Raw genomic sequence first — 21,140 nt, forward strand, 5'->3', positions numbered from 1 at the left:
ACTGGACACTGCCCCAGTTCTGCCCGTCCAATTAGCAATTTCTTCTACCCCCGAGGACTGGTCCCTTTCTGCTTGGCTTAGCTCACTGTATGTGGGCCACATCACCTACATCCACTGTAGCACTCGGTGTAACCTCCTTAATCCATGATGTACTTCTGTCTTTGCTTTTGAAATATCCATCTTCATCCTCCTGTGTGACCTAATAGTGGGCTAGACTCGGCACGATTTGGCACTCGGTTCAATCGGGGGCTGCAACATTGCAGCTGGTCCGAGTTTGCTTTCACGCTGCACTTTAGTGAAACAAACCAAACCTTTTGAATTATGTATTCCCCTCCTCGCCTTAGGCGGCGCTGCATCAAGAATTACTGAAGGAGAAGACAAGACAAACAAGAAAACTCACTCATCTGTTGTTTAATGCAGGACAACTTCTGTTTCCTCCACATAAGAGCAAAACATGGAGCTGCATCAGATCCTATGGGTTTATGTGAACACACGACACAATTACACGTGCGTATGTTGATTGTGTTTACCCACAATGCCGTTGTAGTGCGCTTCCTGCATTTGGTTCACTTGAAGCGAACCGAGACCTATGCTTTATGCGGACCAGAGTTCTTTTCTTTGGCGCGGACCAGAGTTCGGTTGCACATTCACACCTAACCAAACGAACCGGTATTTCTGGACAAACGAACTAGGATTCGAATTAGAAGGGCTGGTGTGAATACGACTTTTGAATACAACTTCTCTTCATCTTCATCTTCCTCTTCATGGAAAGGGTCTGTTGTAAACTCATTTACTTCATCATTGTCACAGTTATTTTCTCTTCTTGGTGCTTTTAAATGAGCAAACAGAAGATCCCGCCCACCGAGTAACTTTCAGTGATGAATTTATCGCAATGCTTTGGCACTATAGGCCTTCATCAGGCAAATGGTTCTTTGGAAGCGAGTAGCCTTCTTAAATCGGAGGGGCTGGGCACAATTGACAGGTCTCATTTGTTAATGGACCCGGCAATATGTATCCATCTCTATAAACAAACAGTAAGACCTTCAGAATAAATCCATAATCAAGATGTTTTTTAAGGTGCTTATTAAAGAAATAGCCATGGAATAAATCTAAAACAAACAAGTAACTTAGTTCAAGAGTGCTCAGACTTTGGACGGCTTGTGGCCAAAGGGACCAATTTGTCATTTTTACTGTGTGGAACCATTTTAGATGTGATTCATTACCCCGCAAGAATTTTTTAATCTTACCATATAGTAAGAATTACTAAGTGGTCTTGTGAAATTATCTCCATTTACATATTTTTTTTATCTTTCACCTCACTAATGCGTCACCTGCTAGATTATTTCAAGCCACAAGTCCTGTGTATTTATTTTGTTTCTCCAGAGGAATGTGATTTGCATTTCCTGAGTGCTTTGATAACTGTGTGTAGTGCAGACCTCTCATACCCATACATAATGATGCCTCTTTCTCTTCACGGCTGAAGTGCTTGAGATTTGCACATCTCACTAGTACCTCAGCGGCGTATTTCTCTACACTGCATGCATCACAGCGCTTCTCTGTAACTCCTAAAAACCGAAAAAGGAAGTTATTTTCTGCACTCAGTGCAGTAATGTGGCTCCTTTTGATGATGCTTTTTATTTTGAGTCTTTTTGTCTTTATGACACGCATCATAAACCACAAACCACCACCCCCATCCTCCGACCTTCAGGGAGAATGCAGGACCTTAGGCCCCGTATGAGCTGCTGGCTTTCACAGATCCATCAGATTCTCCAAGCCCTTAAAAAACATCCATCACTGAGGCACTTAGTGCTGAAGATACCATACATGCCCTTAGCTGCAGACCAGCTCTCCTTATTTAAGATCCTTTGCTGATGTCATAGTATCTAATGGACTCAACTTTATTGACCACTCTATGAATGAACAGTAGAATGGTCTAGAGTCTGTGTCTATTTCCGAACAGCTATGAATAGATATTTATCATTCTGGGGTTGGACATGTTTCACTGACCCTCTTGTGCTTAGAAGTGGCATAAATGTATGTCTATGAATAAAGAAGAAATATTTGTGGGTGTTGGTGAAAAAACTGATAATATCTACATTTTCATAATCGGAGCAAGGTCAGTGAAGTAGGAGTGTGTCTTTTCCAGACGGGGCAGCTGCTGTTGTCAGGAGATATACTCACAGAGAGTGGGATGTTCTAGATGTTAAGGATTTGTACTGTATCACTGAGGTGGTCGGGCTGATTTCCATCAACCATGAGAGCTGGGGTTTTATTCCTGCAGGAGACGCCAACCAAGAGTATGTCTTACTGGCTGATCACACTTGGAGCACTAACATGGGCAGGGATTTTGTCGGATACAAACTCAGTGGAGAGTGTTAATCTCAAGATGTCTTTTGTTTCAGATCCCATACTTACGCCTCACACTGACTACTCGTGTTGCTCACTGAAAATGAAGGAATTCAATAAGAAAATCCTGCTGCAGTTGGAATAAAACCATGCAACTCAAAACACACACAGACCAAAAAAAAATCTAACATTCTTAAAATGTCTTGATGATTTCGGCCACTGGTGGGTGCTGCAGAGCAATGTTTTTACGCAGAATACAACCTGTCCTGTCAACTGAAACGTAACTATGGGTCATTTTGAGTGAGGTTAGGATTATGGCCAAAAAAAAAAAAAGACAGGGCAAGGCAGTAAGTAAGGCAGGGCAAAGATGTTACGTGGTATCGTGTGTAAAAGTCTAACATAGAAGTTGAAACTGTGTCGATCACACCAAAGTACAATGCTTTAATCACTAAGCAAACTGCCAGTGGAAACCGCCATTGAAGCTACTTCATGACAACAGATTGCTGTTATTTATACGACCACTAGGGGCGCATATTGTATCCGTAAGTAAGGTGGCACAGCTATTGAACATGTGGAAGTGTGCGGTCATTTGCAGAGCACTACAATCAAAACGTGTCTCTCTCTCTCATACAACTCGTCACTCTCATTTACAGTAACATTTCAAATGGTTAAGCAAAATGACAAGATTCTCGTCTCTTGATTGATGGTGTTGTCATTTTTATTTGTTTGATTGTTGGATATTTACAACCTGGAATCAGGCCAATGTACATTAATATCTATTTAGGTTTTACTGAGGCCCACTTGCATGTGGCAAACCTCATTCATCTCCAGCTCTTTCTGTGGAGTATACAGACTGTGTTGCCCACACCTTTTATTTCACAGCCCAGTATTTTCCTTTGTGTCCTTGCCATTTCTGTATAAATCCACAGGCAAATTCACCAAACTGAATTGTTCTTTTTTCTTGTTCAGTCAAACAGTTTATGCTGTTCACGGTACTTGTCCTTCTCTATGCACTTGCTCTTTTCTCTCTGCATGTGTGGCCTCAAGTGTCACATACACATAAAACTGGAACATAGTCTCATTCTCATTTCCCACATGAAACAAGTTTACCTGCCGCTGCTCCTCCTTTTTAGACTCTCGTCTGCTCCCACAAGACACGGTGCAGTAGATCCACCGAGTAGGCAAGCGCGTGTGTTCGTCAGTGTTTGTCGCACAGCAGTGTGACAACACATTCTGTCAGCGATGTATCACCGTTGTTAAAAATAAATCACAGAAATCTGGGTTGCTTGTATCGTCTCATGTGCACGTATGAAAACTCGGTGAGGTTTTATATCCCTGTTGTCTTGAAGAAAGGCCGTTCACCCGCTTTAGAGGGTACTGCAAGTATGACAAGCAGCATGTAAATACACTCAGACACACAGGTGCATGTGTGAATCCCTCTCTCTCTTGCTCTCTCACGCTGAGACACGTATGAGCAGCAATAGATGATGTTTCTTTATGACTCTCTTCCAGAGCCGCCTCTCTCACTGGGCATCTACTGATACCCATTAATCATGAGCTCACTTGTATTGTCAGCTTAGCCTCCCTAGCCTCTCCTCCCCTCCTCCCTCGTCTCCCTCGTCTCCCTCCTCCCTGCCTTCACTTTCAGCCTGTCAGTTAACAAGCAGTGACACCATGACAGTGATGTGTGTGTGCAACTGAGTGATGCCTGGCTCTAGCTCTTATTGGAAAGGTATTGAAATGCTCTGGCACAAGGAGGGGGGGAAGTGATGAGATTGTATTTCTCTGCTCCTTATGACAGAATATATAAATGGAATAAATGGAAGCTCTGTCTGGATATTCAATTAAACGCACAGGGAGGCAGCACAGCTTTTGGTTGCCCCCCTCTTTGACGAAATCGTTTATTGTTGCATGCTATCAGCTTTGTTCTGTCCATGTTATTATTTTACACCCAATAAAGGAAAAATATCCCCGTGTGCACAAAGCATCACTCATTCTCTCGCTCTCTTTCTTCCTTTTCCCGTGTGTGCGTGCAGGCTCAGTGTCCCTCAGTGTGTTCCTGGTCTCCCTCGCAGTGACAGTGTGTGCTGTTTGGCTGGTGGCTCTTTGTGGCGTCTGCGGTTGGTGTCAACGCAAGCTGGTGAGTTTACACAGACGCACACATTCATTCGTGAACACCCGAGTTTCACAAACAGATATACTGTCGGTATACTGGCTCCCCTGACGTGGTTCAATAATTAGAGCATCAATAAACGTGGTCCTCTTTACGACAGGACACGTTAGTGCATTGGAAAGTACAAGTAAGAGATAGTCCGTCACCATTGTATTTTACATAATGCGTGTATAAATAGTCATAAGCACAAGTATCCAAAGCAACAGAATTCCAAGGGTCAATAGACAAATCTATCATAATGTATCATGAACAATGGAAATTGTCCCAAATTAAAGACATATGAAATGTGACGAGGAACCACAACAAGGTACTGCCCAAAAGACAAAAGGTTTAACCTGTTATAATAGTATGCACAGTTTCGCACATATTTTATCAGTCAAGTAGTTCAAAAAATACCACGAGTATGAGAAGGGTGACCTGGCCAAGAGGTCAGCCGCACACGTCACAGTAAATATCAGATTAGATTATGGGAGACGCGTTACACACAATAAGTTAAAGTGAAAGCACTTCAAAGATGCACTCGAGTAGATGTGTTGGCTCTGCAGAGGGATTGCTACACTTACAGTACGTCTTACATGCCAGTAACAGCTTCAACAGTCCAGATGTCAAGACATTGATCTCTCAGACATGAGCAGCAGCAGCAGTAAACTGTGCTGACGCAGCATCAGTGCCAGTCCACTACTCATTGAGTAGAAACACAGCTCAGATGACCTCTGATAGAAAGCACATCATTGTTATTATGGGGTATGAAATTTGATTGGTGAAAGGAGGAGGGGGGGGTGGTGTCAGCGACAGATTACAGAAAGACACAGCTCTGTGGCTGAGTTTCACTTCTCTTCACTGATTTTTCTTAATTATTTCATGCCTGTGAAGTGAATTCATTTCTGATTCATTCTGTCCTTAACCTAAAAACACTGGTGTTGATATTGATATGAGGTGTGTGTGTGGGGGAGAGACTGAAATGAAAGCACTACAACAGCCTTCCTTCCCTGGAACATTGTGTTATATTTGATATTCCACTTTATAGTAAATGGAGCAGTGAAAAGTCTCCGCTTCCGTCTGTGGACGGAGGTAGACCTTGGAAAGTCCCTATGGTCTTCTCCGGAGCGCTGCTGCTGTAAAAGGATCTTATTTTCTATCTTGTGACGGTGGCATGCAGCAGACACTGAGCCGCAGTCGGCCGAGACTGGGATTGGGTGACTATCTTCTGGCCTCGTGACCTTGTGAAGACAAATCTAAACTGCATCCTTGTAGGCAAGATATTGTGCTTCGGTCTCCGTGGTGACCCTCTTTATGTTTGCCATATCTTTCCCTTACATAGAGGGAATCTTTGATTGTAAACTCTTACTCCCTGCGGTCTATGTACTGTGTTTATGTGTGTGGTTGTGGTGGATGGGGGGTGCAGCTATTATAGATTTTGATGGTATTAAAATTATAATACTTTATTATTCTTTACGCTCTATGCAATACAATATTTCTGAAAGTCTTTGATTAAAGCTTTTATTACATTGTCCCTGGAGTGATTATGTGTCTGCTTTGTGTCTCTTAACTCAATATAGACTGTGACACGTTCACCATACCAGCTCAGTGTATCATTAAGTAAATTGCAGATAATAAGCCTTTAACTGGTAATTGTTTAGTGTATTATCTCTATGTGCAGCTGGATCATGATATTGTAAATGTTGCAATACATTTGAGGTGCTGAATTCCTTTAGCTGTGACTGTAAACACTGAGCGCTCGGTTCGTCAACCGTTGTTGAGGTGATGTAGCCATGAAGTTGTTGTTTAATGTCAGGTGGTAACAAGCGTTTGAAGCGTAGTTCCATGGCTGCACAGCTGCAGTTGTCCACGTAATTGATCTTGTTGCTGCACGCCACTCTAAGCTGCTGCACCAAACTTGTGTTCTACTCGCTGTCAGTCAGTCAGTCAGTCAGTCTCTCGCACCTGCAGTAACTTTTGTTGAGTTTTCCTCATGGTGCTGCTGTTGTTCACAGAGAAAAACTGGACTAAAACCTCTGTTATGAGAGGGTGTAGCCGGCGTTTATATGGTTATGCGACGGTGACATTTTTAACAATGATTAATATAAAAATTGGGTCATTGTTGCATCCCTACTATTAAGTACCGTAAAGAAGCCTTTGAGATGCAAATGAAGCCCTTTGTATTCTCTGACCACTTACATTGGGGAAAGATTTGCAGCCACTCACTGCTGGAAAACCACATTAAACACAAAAAAATAATAATAATGAAGTGTGACTGAGATAAATGGCCGTCACTTCTATGGTGATAATCATGCTATTGATGATGCACTGTGCTATGACGGAGCACAAATACTACTCGTCTTGTCAAAAAGTGTCTCCCCTCATTTATGTCATCATTCTGGAGATGTGTTATTGTTATTTGTTATTATGTGATTAACGACCATGAAGTCGGCAGCTATACAATCTGTTCCCCATGTTGGAAACACTCCTTCACTTCCCTTGATCTCTTTCTCTCCCATTATCCATGGTAGTGCCATAGTCCCTGAAGACATTATTGGAATAAATATACATAACAATCAGCATTAACATGGTTATCTCTCGATACATACGTACTGCACATATCCATGCAGGCTCATTTTCTATGCACACACACACAAACACACACACACACACAAGCAAATCTCATTATGTAAAAACTTGTTCTTATTCAAAAAAGAAAAATGAAGAAAGAAAAAGAAGCCACCTCTGGCCAGTCCATGTCTTTTGATATTTTTGAATGTAGTATTTTGACAGTGTCAGCTTATATAAGAACAAATGTTTCCCTGAAGCTTCGTGTGTCAGATGCAAGTGGGCCTGTGCCAGTTTTTGTTATGATTCGTAGGTTAATAGACAAGACATTTCGGGTTCGAGGCGCTTTCGGTGTTTTAGCTTTGGCAACCAGTGCAATGGGCTTTATTTAAATAGTCCTCATGTGTGGTCACCCCAAAGCCTTCTTCCTGCATCACTATTTCTTTTCTCTATATTGAACACTATTGTCTTATATAAGTATTATTTTACAACAACCTTGGATTACTCAAGTCTCCATTGACAGATTTATTGTTTGTTCTTTGTCGACAATAGTGATAATGACAAAGCATACAGAGGAGTTTAGATACAATGAGCATCACATGGTTATTAGCCTCTTATGTTGTGGATCTGATGATTGTCAGCAGGAGCTTTTATTGCAGGTTTTTGCATATTGGCAGCGGTGCAGGTAACATCTGTTTGAGCGCCAGCAGCTGTTTGGCATTCACAAGCCCTAAGCTTCCTCCTGTGAGCCCTTAACCGTTTGATCCATGACATTTTTCTGTTAGAATTAAGATTTAACCTGACTGGACGCACAGCTGGATGCAACCACCGTTGTGCTTGTATCAACAAATTTCAACATTTGAATTGCATTAACTGGGAGTTAGGAGTTCATGGTTGTTAGGGCGAGTATTGTAATACTGCCAATCAGAGGACAGAGGAGATGTGTGAATCAATAATTACAGAATTTCTAAGATCTGTCACAGTTGAGTCTCGACCTGTCACAGTGTTCCTAGTAATCTGTAAATGTTTATGCCTCTGCGATTACATGCTTCTGGATGTCAGTTACTACTACAGAAGAGCTCGGGTATAAAGAAAAATGTTTTGACAGATGCAGAAAAACGAATGATCACTTGATGGTTTACCCCTCGGACAGCCATTTTAGTAGCGCACTCCTCTCTAATTATGGTGTGATGTGGGTAATATTGAGCGAACATGTCGACTCTTGCTGCCTGCTAATTCAAACAAACAAACACAGCTGGGTGTTGGAAGGCAGTGCACTGCCAGCTGGGGCGGAGAGAGTGGTAGTTTCACTCCATCTCCTCCCATGTCTGGATTCTTCAGGAAACCCTCAGCATCAGTCTGGGCAATTTAAAGTCTCATCTGTGAGGGGGGGGATACTTAAATGTACAAGAAAAATACAAATATACCCAGATATAGAGAATTTTAAATAACAAAGAGGTGGATATCTTTTTTGCAGTGCAAATATTTCTGTAAACATTCTATTGATTAGGGATGGGTCGATACAATACTCAGTATCGGTTTCTGGTACTGGTCCAACAAATTATTGGATCAGATATTATAAATAAAGATAAGATAGATAAAATACAAAACCACATAATCTGACACAATCCATCCATCTTCAACGACTCTATCCTCCACATGAAGGTGGGCAATCCCAGCTGACATGAGGCTAAAGGCAGGTCACCAGTCCATCACAGGGACACACAGAGACAAACCACCATCCACTCTCACACCTATAGTCAATTTAGAGTGTCCAATTTGCCAAATCTGCTTGTTTTTGGACTGTGAGAGGAAACTGGAGAACCTGGAGAAAACCCACACACACACACACAAGGAGAACATGCAAACTCCAGGCAGAAAGGCTCTTGTTCCGACCGGGTCCCAAACCTGGGTGGTCTTGCTGCAAAGGCAGGAGTGCTAACCACTACACCAAAACCCCTAAATATCATAAGATAAAGTTGGAAAGCCTGAGAAATGAAAAAGTCCTCCTGGGTTTTCAGTTGAATGTTCTCCAGACTTGTTTTTGAGCATGAGATCGAGATTGTCATGCTGTTCCTTGTTTTGTGAACGGTTAGCTCTGAAGTTTATTTCTTTGTGTGTCTTTTTCTGACATCCTGTCTTTAGTTTTGCTCCTCTGTGATTGTCTTCCCTCCTCAGAAATGATATAGCTGTGTTCACTTGTCCCTGAGCTGCCCATTCTCAGTCCTGCTGTGTTTCCTGCTGCCTGTGCCATTCTCTTTTGTCTTTGAGTTTTGAGTTCTCTGGATGCACCGGTTTTTCCTCGACAGACTGTAAACCTGTCCTTTTGTTAAAATCTTTTGTCTGCACTGGCCTTGTGAGATCAAGTCTTTAATTTGTTGACAAGGTAACAGCTTCTCTGTCTTTTATTTTATTTTTACCTTAAAAAAAGTAACACAACAATGAACTCTAACCAACTTTACTTTCATTTAGTAATATTGGTCTCTGACTCTTTTTCTTCACAGTTCCATGCACCACTGGACAGATTCATGAACATCTTTGGTGCATTTGCACGGTTATGATATGGGGTTTGGGCATTGAGGACATTGAGCTGATTCCCTTTGTTTGTTGCTTCATGTCCACAGAGCCACTGAGATTTGTTCAACACTGTAGATTTCTGCAGCCTCCGCATCTCCATTGAAGAAGGAAGCAAAATATGTTGGTTATCCACTGTTGTAAATGAGCTAGAGGACAGGTGCAGAGGAGATGCTTTATGGTTCTGAAGCTGTGTGTGTGTGTGTGTGTGTGTGTGTGTGTGTGTGTGTGTGTGTAAATGTCAATCATGAGATTTGGTGTCTGTTGCACAGTGCATTAGTCCCTCCTTGTTTCCACATCCATGCCTCTTGGGACTTCCTGTCACTCATTGTTTCTCTCAGTTCACTTTTCACACCTGTCCCTCCTTCTCATCTCTTTTATCTCACATGCCAGCCTGAACTCTCCTTCCTCGCTCTCCTTCTGGCTGTTTTTTCTTTTATTATTATTTTCTCTCGGATTCGATTTTTATTTTTCCTTTCTTTACAGGACTCACAGTCACCATCTGTGTCATCATCATTCCCACTGTCCTGAAAGTTTAACGACAGCATTGAATGATATATGAGCTTCCTTTGATAGCTCTTCCTTATATCTGACAGAATTTCAGATAGTGGGGCCTTCTCAGAAATCGCCATGCAAGAATACAGAATTGATGGTATAATGTCTCTCTGTAACTCCGTATACATGTTTTAATGGGTTAATTAGTTGATGTTACTACTTATATTAGGCCAGCATATAAAGCAAGGAATAACCGCTAAACACAAAATGATCACAAATGGCTTTACATGAGTCTGTATGTGTAGATTTTTTATAGTCTTGATGGCCACTCACATTGTTTACACTTAGTTTTGTCATTTACACGCATTCATACTGTACATATATGTTCATATCACGCATCTGTTATCTAGCTCAGCTGCCAGGAGGAATTTAGGTTAAGTTGTCCTGCCTAGGGAGGAGAAGGGAATCTAACCTTGACCTTCCTTTTGGTGCACGCATAACCACTGAGCTACAGGCGATGGGGCTGGTTTTCTTTAAACTCCAGCCCCATCCTTTGTTTGTATGCAGCTATTCAGCCAGTTGTCAGATCCGTGTTTATTAATTTCTGGCCTTTTCTCTTTGGTTTGGGTTCATTCTAATTCATCAATAGTGTGAGTGGGTGTTTTGGCGTCTTTGTGTCTGATGAATATCAATTTTTACTCCGTGTGGGCTTTATCATTTTTGCACAGTGGTGTGTGATTGTCACCTCTGGCTCAGGTCCAACTAAATCAACAGCCACAATAGCCACGGTGTGGACTGTGGTTTGAAGTGACAGTCTCTGTGTATTGTCTGCACCTCATGACGTCTACGTCCATCCACACAGGCTGTGGCACCATTCACATCATGGTGGATCAGGTCTAGAAATCTGAATGACCAAAAAGACCTTCAAGACTCAGTCTGACTAAACCTGGATGATTTTGAGATCTAAACCTGAATGCAAGACCTTTCCTCAGAGATGCAGCTGTGGTTTCTATATACAGGCTGCAAATGTCCTCACTCTGATTGACATAATTACTCAGTCAGACTAATAAAGCGAGACAAAATTTAAGTATGATTGAATAGTTTTCAGCTTTCTTTTTGTGCTGCAGCTGCCCTTGTAAACCTTGAGAGGGTGAATGAAATGAATGAATGTTTAGTGTCAACTTTGTCCATATCCACTGTGGCTTACCTGCTGTTAATGGGAATTATGAAAACTTTTTTCTTTCATGTTTTTGCTGGACTTTATTTCTTAGTAGTCTAACATTTGTCCTGCATGCAGACCTGGATTTGATTAATTCTAATAGGTGTAATGATGTTGGGCATTTCTTTCCAACGATTGATTAATCAGATCTTGGTTGGCAGGGCTACAAAAATGTTACTCGCTACAGAGCTAACTGCAGGCATGAGTGCAGGAGTGGATGAGATTGATTTAAGCACATTATTTATTATTTATATTTGTAAACAAACAAATCTTTTAACCTAATTTATAGTCATTTTGAAAACCCTTTGCACCTACTCAGACAAAATGCCTGGACGTTTTCTAGGTTTGCGATAAGTGAGGTCTGGTAAACCTGGGGTAACTTCTGACTAGAAGAAGAGGAAAAAGGAGTAATTGCATATTTTTGCACCGCATTGTAATTTAAATCAAATCTCCAGTGTGGAGATGCACGTTCAGGAAATCACCCTTCAGCCGACTTACTGTTCAACTGTCCAAGCCAAGTCATGGCGGCAATTAGTCCCACTTATTTTCCTTGCCTATTGTGGATGTGTATCAGAGCATCACTTCCTGAGATGCAGGCGGGGTATCTGGGGCAGCATCGGGCTGATCCCTACCCTGTCCCACATGTAGCAGAAGTGTCAGCAGAGATTACCTGCATTGTAACACACGTGAAACACCTTAAACAGTAATGAGCTTTTCCAGCAGAATGCGCTTGGCAGACCTCACTTCTCAAAACCTTTAAATTGCCATTATTTCCATGGATACTGCAGGTCATGCTCTACCTATTTGAAATCAGGCTGATGCAGGACTTCCTAGAGGCTCCTCTCCAGCAGATTACCTCAAAAAGGCAATTGCCATGTAAATTTCAGGGCGGTTTCGAATGATAATCATAGTCAGAAATGGCTCTTCACCGCAGATTTGATTTGACTTTGATGAGTATAATCAGGTAAAGGACTGATGGCACAGTGTTCCTGAGATAATGGGAGGGACATTTACACTTGAAATGTGTGTACCAGAAACACCGCTTCAAAGGGCAAATGTGAGCTAACCTTTTGTTTCTCTTCTTTCTTTCTGTCTTTTTTAAATGTCCTCTCTCCGCTTGACTCAAGGGGAAGAGGAATAAGCCAGGAGTGGAAACAGCAGACACTCCAGACTCGGCACGTGGGCGAGGGGAGAAGAAAGCCATCAAGTAGGTGCCTAGTAACTGGTTTAGGGAAGAATAATCTGGTGTTAATGAACTTTCATTTGGTTCAGCTCTTAGTACAATGTGCCGTGCACAAACAAGGGGGCAGATAAGGAGCATGTTGTGCAGATGTTAATTCAAAGGTTAGTGATTTAATCAGTGTAGATTAAATCGGCATGATCTTACCTGTGAAGCGTTTGGTTGTGCACGTCTGCTCATGCATTTATCTTGAGTTGTAAAGCAAGCCTCCCCCAAAGAGCAGGAGTTCACAAACTCATCTGCATTTCTTAAAGCGATGCAGGTTTGAGTTAACGCAGCGGGCTGGAGTTCCTCCGTGTGAAATCGTTTTGAGGATGGATGTTGAGCAGGATTTTGATTTAACATTTCTTCCAGGGCTCATACTAAGGTTAAGGTATCTTCTGTTCATGATGATGCGAGACCATAGGTCACTCCCAGAAAATGCCAGCTGTGTAAGGCTAAGCACGATACTCTCTTCCACGAAATGCCTCTAATAACCTGTTCATCGTTATTTCCCCTCTATAGCCTGCTGTTGCCACTGCTATATTTGAATGTCAATGTTTTCTGTCTATATGGTCTTTATTTTCTCAGTGGAATGTTTGAAGCACTAAAGTTGAGCTCCGTGAATGTAATCTGACCCGGGGTCTTAATTTTTGCATTTTCTTTCTCACTGGCTCTAGCAGCATCGGTGTGCTCTGTTGGTCATTTCACCTTCAACCTCCTCTTTGCACACTGGCTTTCTCTCGTGCTCTGTCCCTGTGCTGCTCTTCTGACCGCTGCTGTGCCACTTGTATGACACCAGTGATTCCGCTCACCTTTTTCCCCTCTCTACTTTGAATGGCTGCGATTTATCTCTTTGTCTTGTGTCTCATGCTTCCCTGCATTCTCTTTGCTCACGTGGAGGATAGGGGCCAGAGTCCTTACTGTTTACTCAAATGTGTTTTGTCAGTGGTGCTGTACTAGATGAACAGAATGTAATCACATGCTGTTTGTATTCATCTGATTATAACTTCCTCTTTTCTTGCTGCCTATCTGTTTTCTATATCTCTATGTTTGCTGCTCCTCATTGCTTTTATGAAAGGCTTTTGTGATTACCTTTTCCCTCCAGGCTGCTCCTTTTGTATTTGTGAAACTGAAACATGACAGTGAGTTGTCAACTTTTGGTAGAAACAGACTCTGATTTGATGTCATCGTATAAGACCAACTCTCTTCCCTCAAACCAAGCTCTCTCATTGTCGCTGAAATCGGGACCGCCTGTTGTCGAATGGTTGGTTGGTGCCAAGGCTTTCTATAGCTGTGTTGCTCTGACCTGTCTCTCTCTTTGGCCCCAGTGATCTAGACAGAGACTTTTGGAATAACAATGACAGCAGCACAGTGCAGCAGAGGTGGAGCTCCTATCCTCCCAAGGAGTTCGTACTAAACATTTCTCCCTATGCTCCATATGGAGATCCTCGCCTCACACTCAAGTGAGTCTTGGTTCAAGGCTGGTAAGAGACCTTCCCCTGAGCAGGGCTGTAAGGAGACAGGGGCAGTGCCACCTCCCACCCCCGCCCCTTTCCCTTTATCCCTCTCATCTCCTTACTTTCCTTTCCTTTCCAAATTGAACGATTTGTTGTGGATGTATAAATGTTGTTGTATGATGGCATTTCCATTAATACTCGTAATAGCGGCAACAATATCAACCCACCCAATGTTAGCACACTGGGGGGCACACAGAGTTACTAATGATTACTCGTAATCAGCTTAGCAAATGTCATGTATGCACATTAAAGTTTCCCCGCCGCAGCCATTTGACTATGACTGCGTGAGGTAAGCGGCACAGCTCTGTAACCCTCCAGGCTCATTTCTGCTGCTACACCTCACGTCCTGTCACCTTTTAATGAACACAGAGGCGTATGTTCACATGCCCCCCTACTCCCTGCAGCCCTGCCAGTCCCACTAACTCCTGACCTTTAACCTCTCCCCTTTCTCCCATGGGCTGTAACCATGGAGACGGACAACCCTCATACAGCCTTTCCTCTCCAAATGACATGTGTATACTTTAACCCACCTTCTCTGTAACCTATGCATCTCCTTGTCCTTTGCTTGTCTGACCTGAGACTTGCCTTTTCGTGGTTGTAGTTGTTGCTGTTGTTAGTGTGGAGGGTTGACCGTTACACCAGGTTGCAGTGTGGTGCCAGTGTTCACCTGTGGTTTACATCTGTCTGTGGCTTCTCTCTGATCGTCCTCAGCCTAATAGTTAATGTTCAGCGCACTACTAACATTGTAAGCTCTTCAGCTTCATCCACCACCTGCCATTTTGAGAATTGAGGTAACAGTGTTTGCACTTGATGCAGTAAAAGTATTTTTTCACTCACTTGACACTTGAATCCAATAAAGCACCTGCAAGGTCATACCCATTTCCCCCTGGGCACAACGAGGGCTCTAAGCTTAGACATCCTGCTACCAGGCATCTGTCTGATAAAGTGTCTAATAACTGATCATCTTTAATAGACCCAGCAGTTGTGGATTGTGTGTTAAATCGCCTGGAGAAAAGGGGTAGACGTGTGCTTATGAACGTCTGAAAACTCTGCCTGAAGATGGCGGCTGCTGATCTTAGGTAACCAGCAGGGGCCTGAGAAATTCATAAAAAAAACAACCCTCAAGGTTGTAATTTATTGTCCGCAGTTTTTCATAGGCCCTCAAAAAAAGGAAAAAGTTTTCACTGCAGTAATGGTAAAATTTTTATTTTTTTATTTTTTGTCAGTACTGTGTGCAGCTGTCTAAAAGGCTGCCATTTAATTAAGTTACTTTAATTAATTAAAACATCAAAATGATCTTTTTTTAACATGGAGTGACAGAGTATGACCTGACGTTAATCAATCACATGTTGCTAAAAATCAACAGACAGACGTGAAATCATTTTCTGTCCAATATTCTCTGGAGATCAGCAGCTTTTCAGTCACAGTGGGTCTCATTTATTAAGACGGGCTACTTTCTTTGCTCAGTCAATCTTCATTTTAAGAGATTTATTGGAAATGTATTTCAATAGTCCTTACTGAACGTGTAATTTATGTAAACGTCAGCCGCAGTCTTGAAAAAAAAGGGTCACAGTGAATTGACAGAAACATTTTTCAAATGTACAGATTGATTTTGAATTTAAGAAAGGTCTGAAATAGAAAAAAGTAATATTGCTGTATTTCTTTTGTAAATCACGTAAGGATTAGTCAGAAACAGATAGACACATGCATATGTTTTAATAAAGAGTAAAGATTTGAACCTCGTGCCCGGCTCGATAAATGAGGCCCATGTCTCCCGTGTTGACCATTGCTCCAGCAGTGTCATCCATGCTGTTGTTGTGATTGATGACTTATCCACGTGCACTGTCGGGTCATCTGGTCAAAAAAATTAAATGTTTAAGGTGACCTTCAAAGGGACAGGATCCAAGCGCACCAGACACACACACAGATCCCAGGCTTACACGCCAGGCGACAGTGGCTTCTGTAACTCCTATTTTGTCTCCTCCTGGAGCAGGAGCACCATGCATATTAATGAAAATCATGTCACCAGAGGGCACTACTGTGCTTTATTTTTGATCATCACTGCGTTTAGAATATCATGACATTTAAAAACCCCAAAACCAGCTTTGAAATGAAATACGAGTTGGCACCTTCTTTTAAGTATGAACATATTCATTTCTTAACATTATTCCCTCTTTTTTGAGATCATGATCTCCTCCACTGTGCACTTTAGGTATATATACTTCCTGTGTACTGTTGTTAACGCTAAGCACGTTAAGTTCTACAGAAAACAGAGTGAAGCAAATGTTTTACAGGAATGACACTGAATGTCACTTTGGATGAATGCTCAAATGAGTCGATTATTTGCTCATGAGTCACTTCACTACTTTGCCGCTGCTGCTGCTGCTGAATGGCTTTGTGTAGCAGCACATTTCAGGATTAAAATGCCGAAATGAATGAGAAAATTAGAAGTAAATGACCAGCGTCCACACACTGTTGCCACTCGTGAATGCTGGCAACTGTAATGCTGGTCCTGAAGGCCCTGAGGCGTGATTTCTTGCTGCTTTTCCACCCTTCACAGGGTCTGTGTATTTGCCTCTTTTCCTCCTTTTCGCTCACTTGGCCCGGAAAACTAGACCTGCCCCCTCACACACTCCACTGACCTGTCTCACCTCCCAATAGCCACGTAGTTACTCAATCTACTTTCCTGTTTTCCTGTCTGTCTTTTTCTCACACTCTTTTTTGCGTGTCTTTACTTGTGTTTTCTCCTCTGCCTGTCGTTACTCCCCCCGCCCTCTGTCTGCCGTGGGACCTTTGCTCCCTGTCCCTCTTTCATAGTGGGGCAGTGTCAGGGGGTCAGAAGGGGGCAGCAACTGGGCATGGGGATGATGGGGGGGGTCCTTATCGCAGTGACAGCGTGAAGAGCATGGTGGCAGAGGGAGTGAAGGCCGGGAGGTGGCAGACCATCCAGGGCCACATGCAGTCCGGAGGATTGAGACCCAGCAAGTGAGTTCACAACTGGACAATTTAAAACGTCAACATTTCAGTGTCTGTGCAGCAAAACTGAACTCTGTGTATCACTATGCAAATGTTTACCTGTGCAACCGGCTATTATTAGATGATTGAAGCTGTGAAAGTCAGGTCAAGTTCAGCGGGGAGGGAGGTGCAGTTCATGTATCAAGGTGAGCATGTGGGCACAAATGAAGGTGTGAGCGCCGGGGGGTTAAATTCTCATCATCAGCGGACAATAATAGCATCTCGCACTGAAACACAGTGACTCAAACCTTCAGCTGAGACAGCCAACCATGCTGAACAGTGTATATGTATATATATATATATATATATATATATATATATATATATATATATATATATATATATATATATATATATATATATATATATATATATATATATATATATATATATATACATATAGAATGGGAATATATAATATTTATGTAAGTAACTGCACAGTTTCAACAGTGTCTCATTTTCACACACTGGGTGAAGTCATGTGTTAACATGCTGTCAGCTCACTGTTTAATTAAGATTTAGGCTGAAATGTCAAGTAGACATAGGGCTACATGTATCTCACAACCGTGACATATGACATGGTTTCATGTCAACTGTATATTCAGCGTGTCGGAATGAGGCAGTTAATTTTTAGTTTCCAAGAATCTTTACACCTTATTTTGGCACCTCGTGCCTGTGATTTCTTCCCCCACAACACATTTACACTCATCACTACCTCACTCCTCATTCCCTCATTCCCTCCTCTTGTCATCTTTCTTTTTGCCCCCCGTCTATAATTGGATTCTATTTTCAGGCTGCTATAAGTGTCTGTGTCTCCTGTGTTTGTGTCTCGCACCCCATTTTCTGTCTCTCCTCCATCGTCACTCTGTGTTCTTATCATTCCCATCACTCTCTCCATCGTTCTGTTGCTGCCACTCCTCACTGCTTTTCTTCTGTTTTGCCCACAAACGGTTTCATTTCTGCTAAACCTTCCATTACCCATTCTATCCTTGTGTTTGTGACAGTTAAATGTGATGGATAGCACACTGAAAGCCTTATTGCAAAATTGTATTAGGTGCAGTAATGCAAAGCAGAGCAAACTGCACCTAAGTGATGTGAATAGCTCTCATGACCTAATTCTGGTAGTCTAGGTTACACAGCATTAAGAGCGAGAGGAGAATATATTTAGGGAGTAGAGAATATGTTTAAAAAATAATTAAGGATTAATGTAGAGACCACGTTTATTAGAAATAATGTGAACTATGTGTATGTTGACAAGCTAATGAGCCAATTAAACAGCATTTATTAGGGGGTGGAGTGGAAAATGACTGACAGAGGGAGGGAGTCATACTGTCGGACTTGGTTGGCTGGTGGGATGTCTCTAGAGGTGCAGTATGTATTTAAAAGACGAAAAAGACTTGGAGAGAAAGGAGGAGAGGCGATCAGACATGGGAAAAGTTAATTGACGAGTGAAGAAAATGGGGATCTCTCATCACACCAAGAGACCCTCATCGGGAAGACTCGGAGGCTGCAGAACTTCAATCCACATGTTCAGACGCAGTCAGGTGACGCGTAACCGCTCCAGTCAGACGGCGCACATCCGACCACTGGCCACGCGGAACACACCCCCACGCAGACCGCACACACAGACGCGCAAGGTGCACACACACAGGGCGAGCTCACAGTCTGCACGCTGCTGCCCGACGCAGCACCATGAGCACTACACTGCCCACAGCAACCACTCAAGCTGCACCATCTACTGCTATTTCTGCTACTGCTGTTACTGCTGCTGCCTCATGTTGCTCTCTTTCTCTCTCCTTCTCTTCCTCTCACCTACTCCCAATGCTCCTCCCTCTGCTTCGTTCTCCTCTCTTTCCTCAAATATCCCCTCTCCACCTTTGTCCCCATGTCTCTGGCGATCATCCACTTCCTGTTTGGATGAACTTTCCTGTATGTGTCCTGATACCAACCTGACCTCCTCCTACTGTCCTGTGCCACCTTGTCTTATCTCTGATTCTTTCTCCCTCGTCTACTTTTCATCTCCTGTTCTCACCACTTCTGACCAACTTACCTCCTCTTGCCGTGACCACTCTCCTGCATCCTTCTCTTCTTCCCCTTCTGTGGCCTCTGACTCTTTCTTCTCTCGTCCTCTCCTCTGCCGGTCATGGCCTACATCACGCTCTCTTTCCTCCCTGCTCCTCTGCCCTCCCAGCTTTGGGGATCAGGTCTTATCCTATGCATCCACTCTGGATCACATCCCTTCTGGGCCGGACCGGCCTCGGACGCTCTTGCGCCAGCAGAGCCTTCAGCAGCCTCTCATCCACTCATCAGGCCCTGGTCTTAGCCACCCTCCCACCACTTCCCAGAGCTTGGGACAGTTACACACTGCACCCGGACAACCTGGGGGAGGAGGGGGTGCTGGGAGAGGAGAGGGAGGTGGTGAAGGTGGGGGTGCAAGTACACGAGGTGGTCCCCGGGGTGCACGGGGTAGCCCAGCAGGAGCAGGTGCCTCTCGCTATAGGGGAGGCGGAGCAGCAGGACGCTCACGGGCCAATCCTGGCAGCTGGGATTACATGATGGACCAGATGCGAAATCGTGGCCTGGATGTCAAGTCCTTCATGTGAGTCTCTCCATTGCTCTTTCATATCTTTCTGGAGTCTTAATGTCACCTGCTCAGGCCTGTGTCTCTGTCTGTGTCTTAGAGTGTCTGAAATGCCACAGGTTATTTTCAGTGATGTCACGTGGCTTTATTCTATAAAGTTTTAGTATCTTTAATGCATTCACTAATCTGCTTTAACCTTTACCTTTGTGAAATGCACTTCTGTGCTTCTTCCTTTTGGTGCTTTCTTTTTAGTTTTCACCTGAGCTGATATTCAGGGAAGGATATTACATCTGTGACTCATGATACTGTACTGAACTGTTTGTGTTTTAATGTGACTGCTCGGGTCCATGCATACACAAAATGAAGCCTTTGTTTACATCCTAATTCCTTGTATCCCATACTGTTAAATAGATATTTGAAATGGAAGCCCATGGTATGCTCATTTGAGAAATCTCTGATAAATATTAATAATGCTTGTGTTACACATTTATGAGCTGTTGTTGTGTAGGAGATGGATTAACATCTAATTCTATCAAGACATAACAGATCACACACAGTTATTAACAATTAAAGATCGTGTTAATTAAAGCGGGCGTATATACAGTTTATTGTTACGTGATATGTTTTATGATCCTTTCAAATCTTAACTGTACGGGTTTAATGAATAGATGCATCATGGGCAATAATGGTGTTCACCTATAGTGCTGTATTGAGTTGCAAAGTGTCTTACTGAGCAATCTGTCACAAAATCAAAAGTTCCTAAAATTAGAGTGAATGTGCATCATGTGCATGAAAAACAGCAAGGACGTCAGGACACGTTGCAGGCTATTTGTATCCCAGTCTGTGTTCAATTGTTTATGCTGGTGTGCTTGGCTAAACAGTATCATCTGTTTAGATGGCATTCAGCCACTCTGCTGCTATTGTGTTTGCAGGACAGAGAGAATGGGGTTGACTCAGGATGTTCATGGGTCAAAGAAAAAGTCAAGAAAAAGTCTCACATTCTTGACTCATTCAAATACAAACTATTATTTCTTACTGATCCTTTAGAAGACACACTAGTGACGCATATCCTGCACAGTTATAAACTGTTCTGTTATTCGTTCTTTCTATCTTTTCATACTGTTATAATGCTGGTCCATAATGACATTATTTATATCACATTTAGACCATTAGTGGTCTTATTGCTTAAACAGAAATAATATTGCTTAAGCTAAAAAAAAAGATTCTAATTGTGGTTACAAATGTAATGCACTACAGTAGCCTGACTTCAGAAAGTGGCATGATGTCACTCAAGCACTCGCCTCTTACCCTTACCTTAACCATCACAACTGACTGCCTAAACCTAACCCTAACCTAAACCCAATTCTAACCTTCACCTTAAAACCTCAACAGAAATAGGTTTGATTTAAAATGTGTCCTCCTGGGTGTCATGAGGACCACTGGTCCCGACG

At 42.7% G+C, this 21,140-nt stretch overlaps 2 protein-coding genes across 5 annotated transcripts in view; both read left to right on the top strand.

Annotated features, from left to right (window-relative positions):
- Nucleotides 1-15,251, top strand: part of LOC131470082 (synaptotagmin-7-like) — a 50,031-nt gene extending 34,780 nt beyond the window's left edge. The window contains exons 2-4 of the mRNA XM_058645613.1: nucleotides 4,383-4,486; nucleotides 12,482-12,561; nucleotides 13,905-15,251. Coding sequence (XP_058501596.1) covers nucleotides 4,383-4,486; nucleotides 12,482-12,561; nucleotides 13,905-14,043 — 323 coding nt within the window. The 3' untranslated portion in view covers nucleotides 14,044-15,251. The remainder of the gene's footprint in view (nucleotides 1-4,382; nucleotides 4,487-12,481; nucleotides 12,562-13,904) is intronic.
- Nucleotides 15,252-16,912: 1,661 nt separating this feature from the next.
- Nucleotides 16,913-21,140, top strand: part of LOC131470080 (synaptotagmin-7-like) — a 33,961-nt gene continuing 29,733 nt past the window's right edge. For 2 of the 4 annotated variants that reach the window (XM_058645604.1, XM_058645606.1), the window contains exon 1: nucleotides 17,530-19,707. In XM_058645604.1, the coding sequence (XP_058501587.1) occupies nucleotides 18,566-19,707 (1,142 nt within the window). In that variant the 5' untranslated portion in view covers nucleotides 17,530-18,565. Of the gene's footprint in view, nucleotides 17,079-17,529; nucleotides 19,708-21,140 lie in introns of those variants that run through there. The other 2 variants (XM_058645607.1, XM_058645605.1) reach the window with 2 other exon arrangements.

This window comes from Solea solea, chromosome 12, assembly GCF_958295425.1.
Source record: "Solea solea chromosome 12, fSolSol10.1, whole genome shotgun sequence".
NCBI lineage: Eukaryota > Metazoa > Chordata > Actinopteri > Pleuronectiformes > Soleidae > Solea > Solea solea.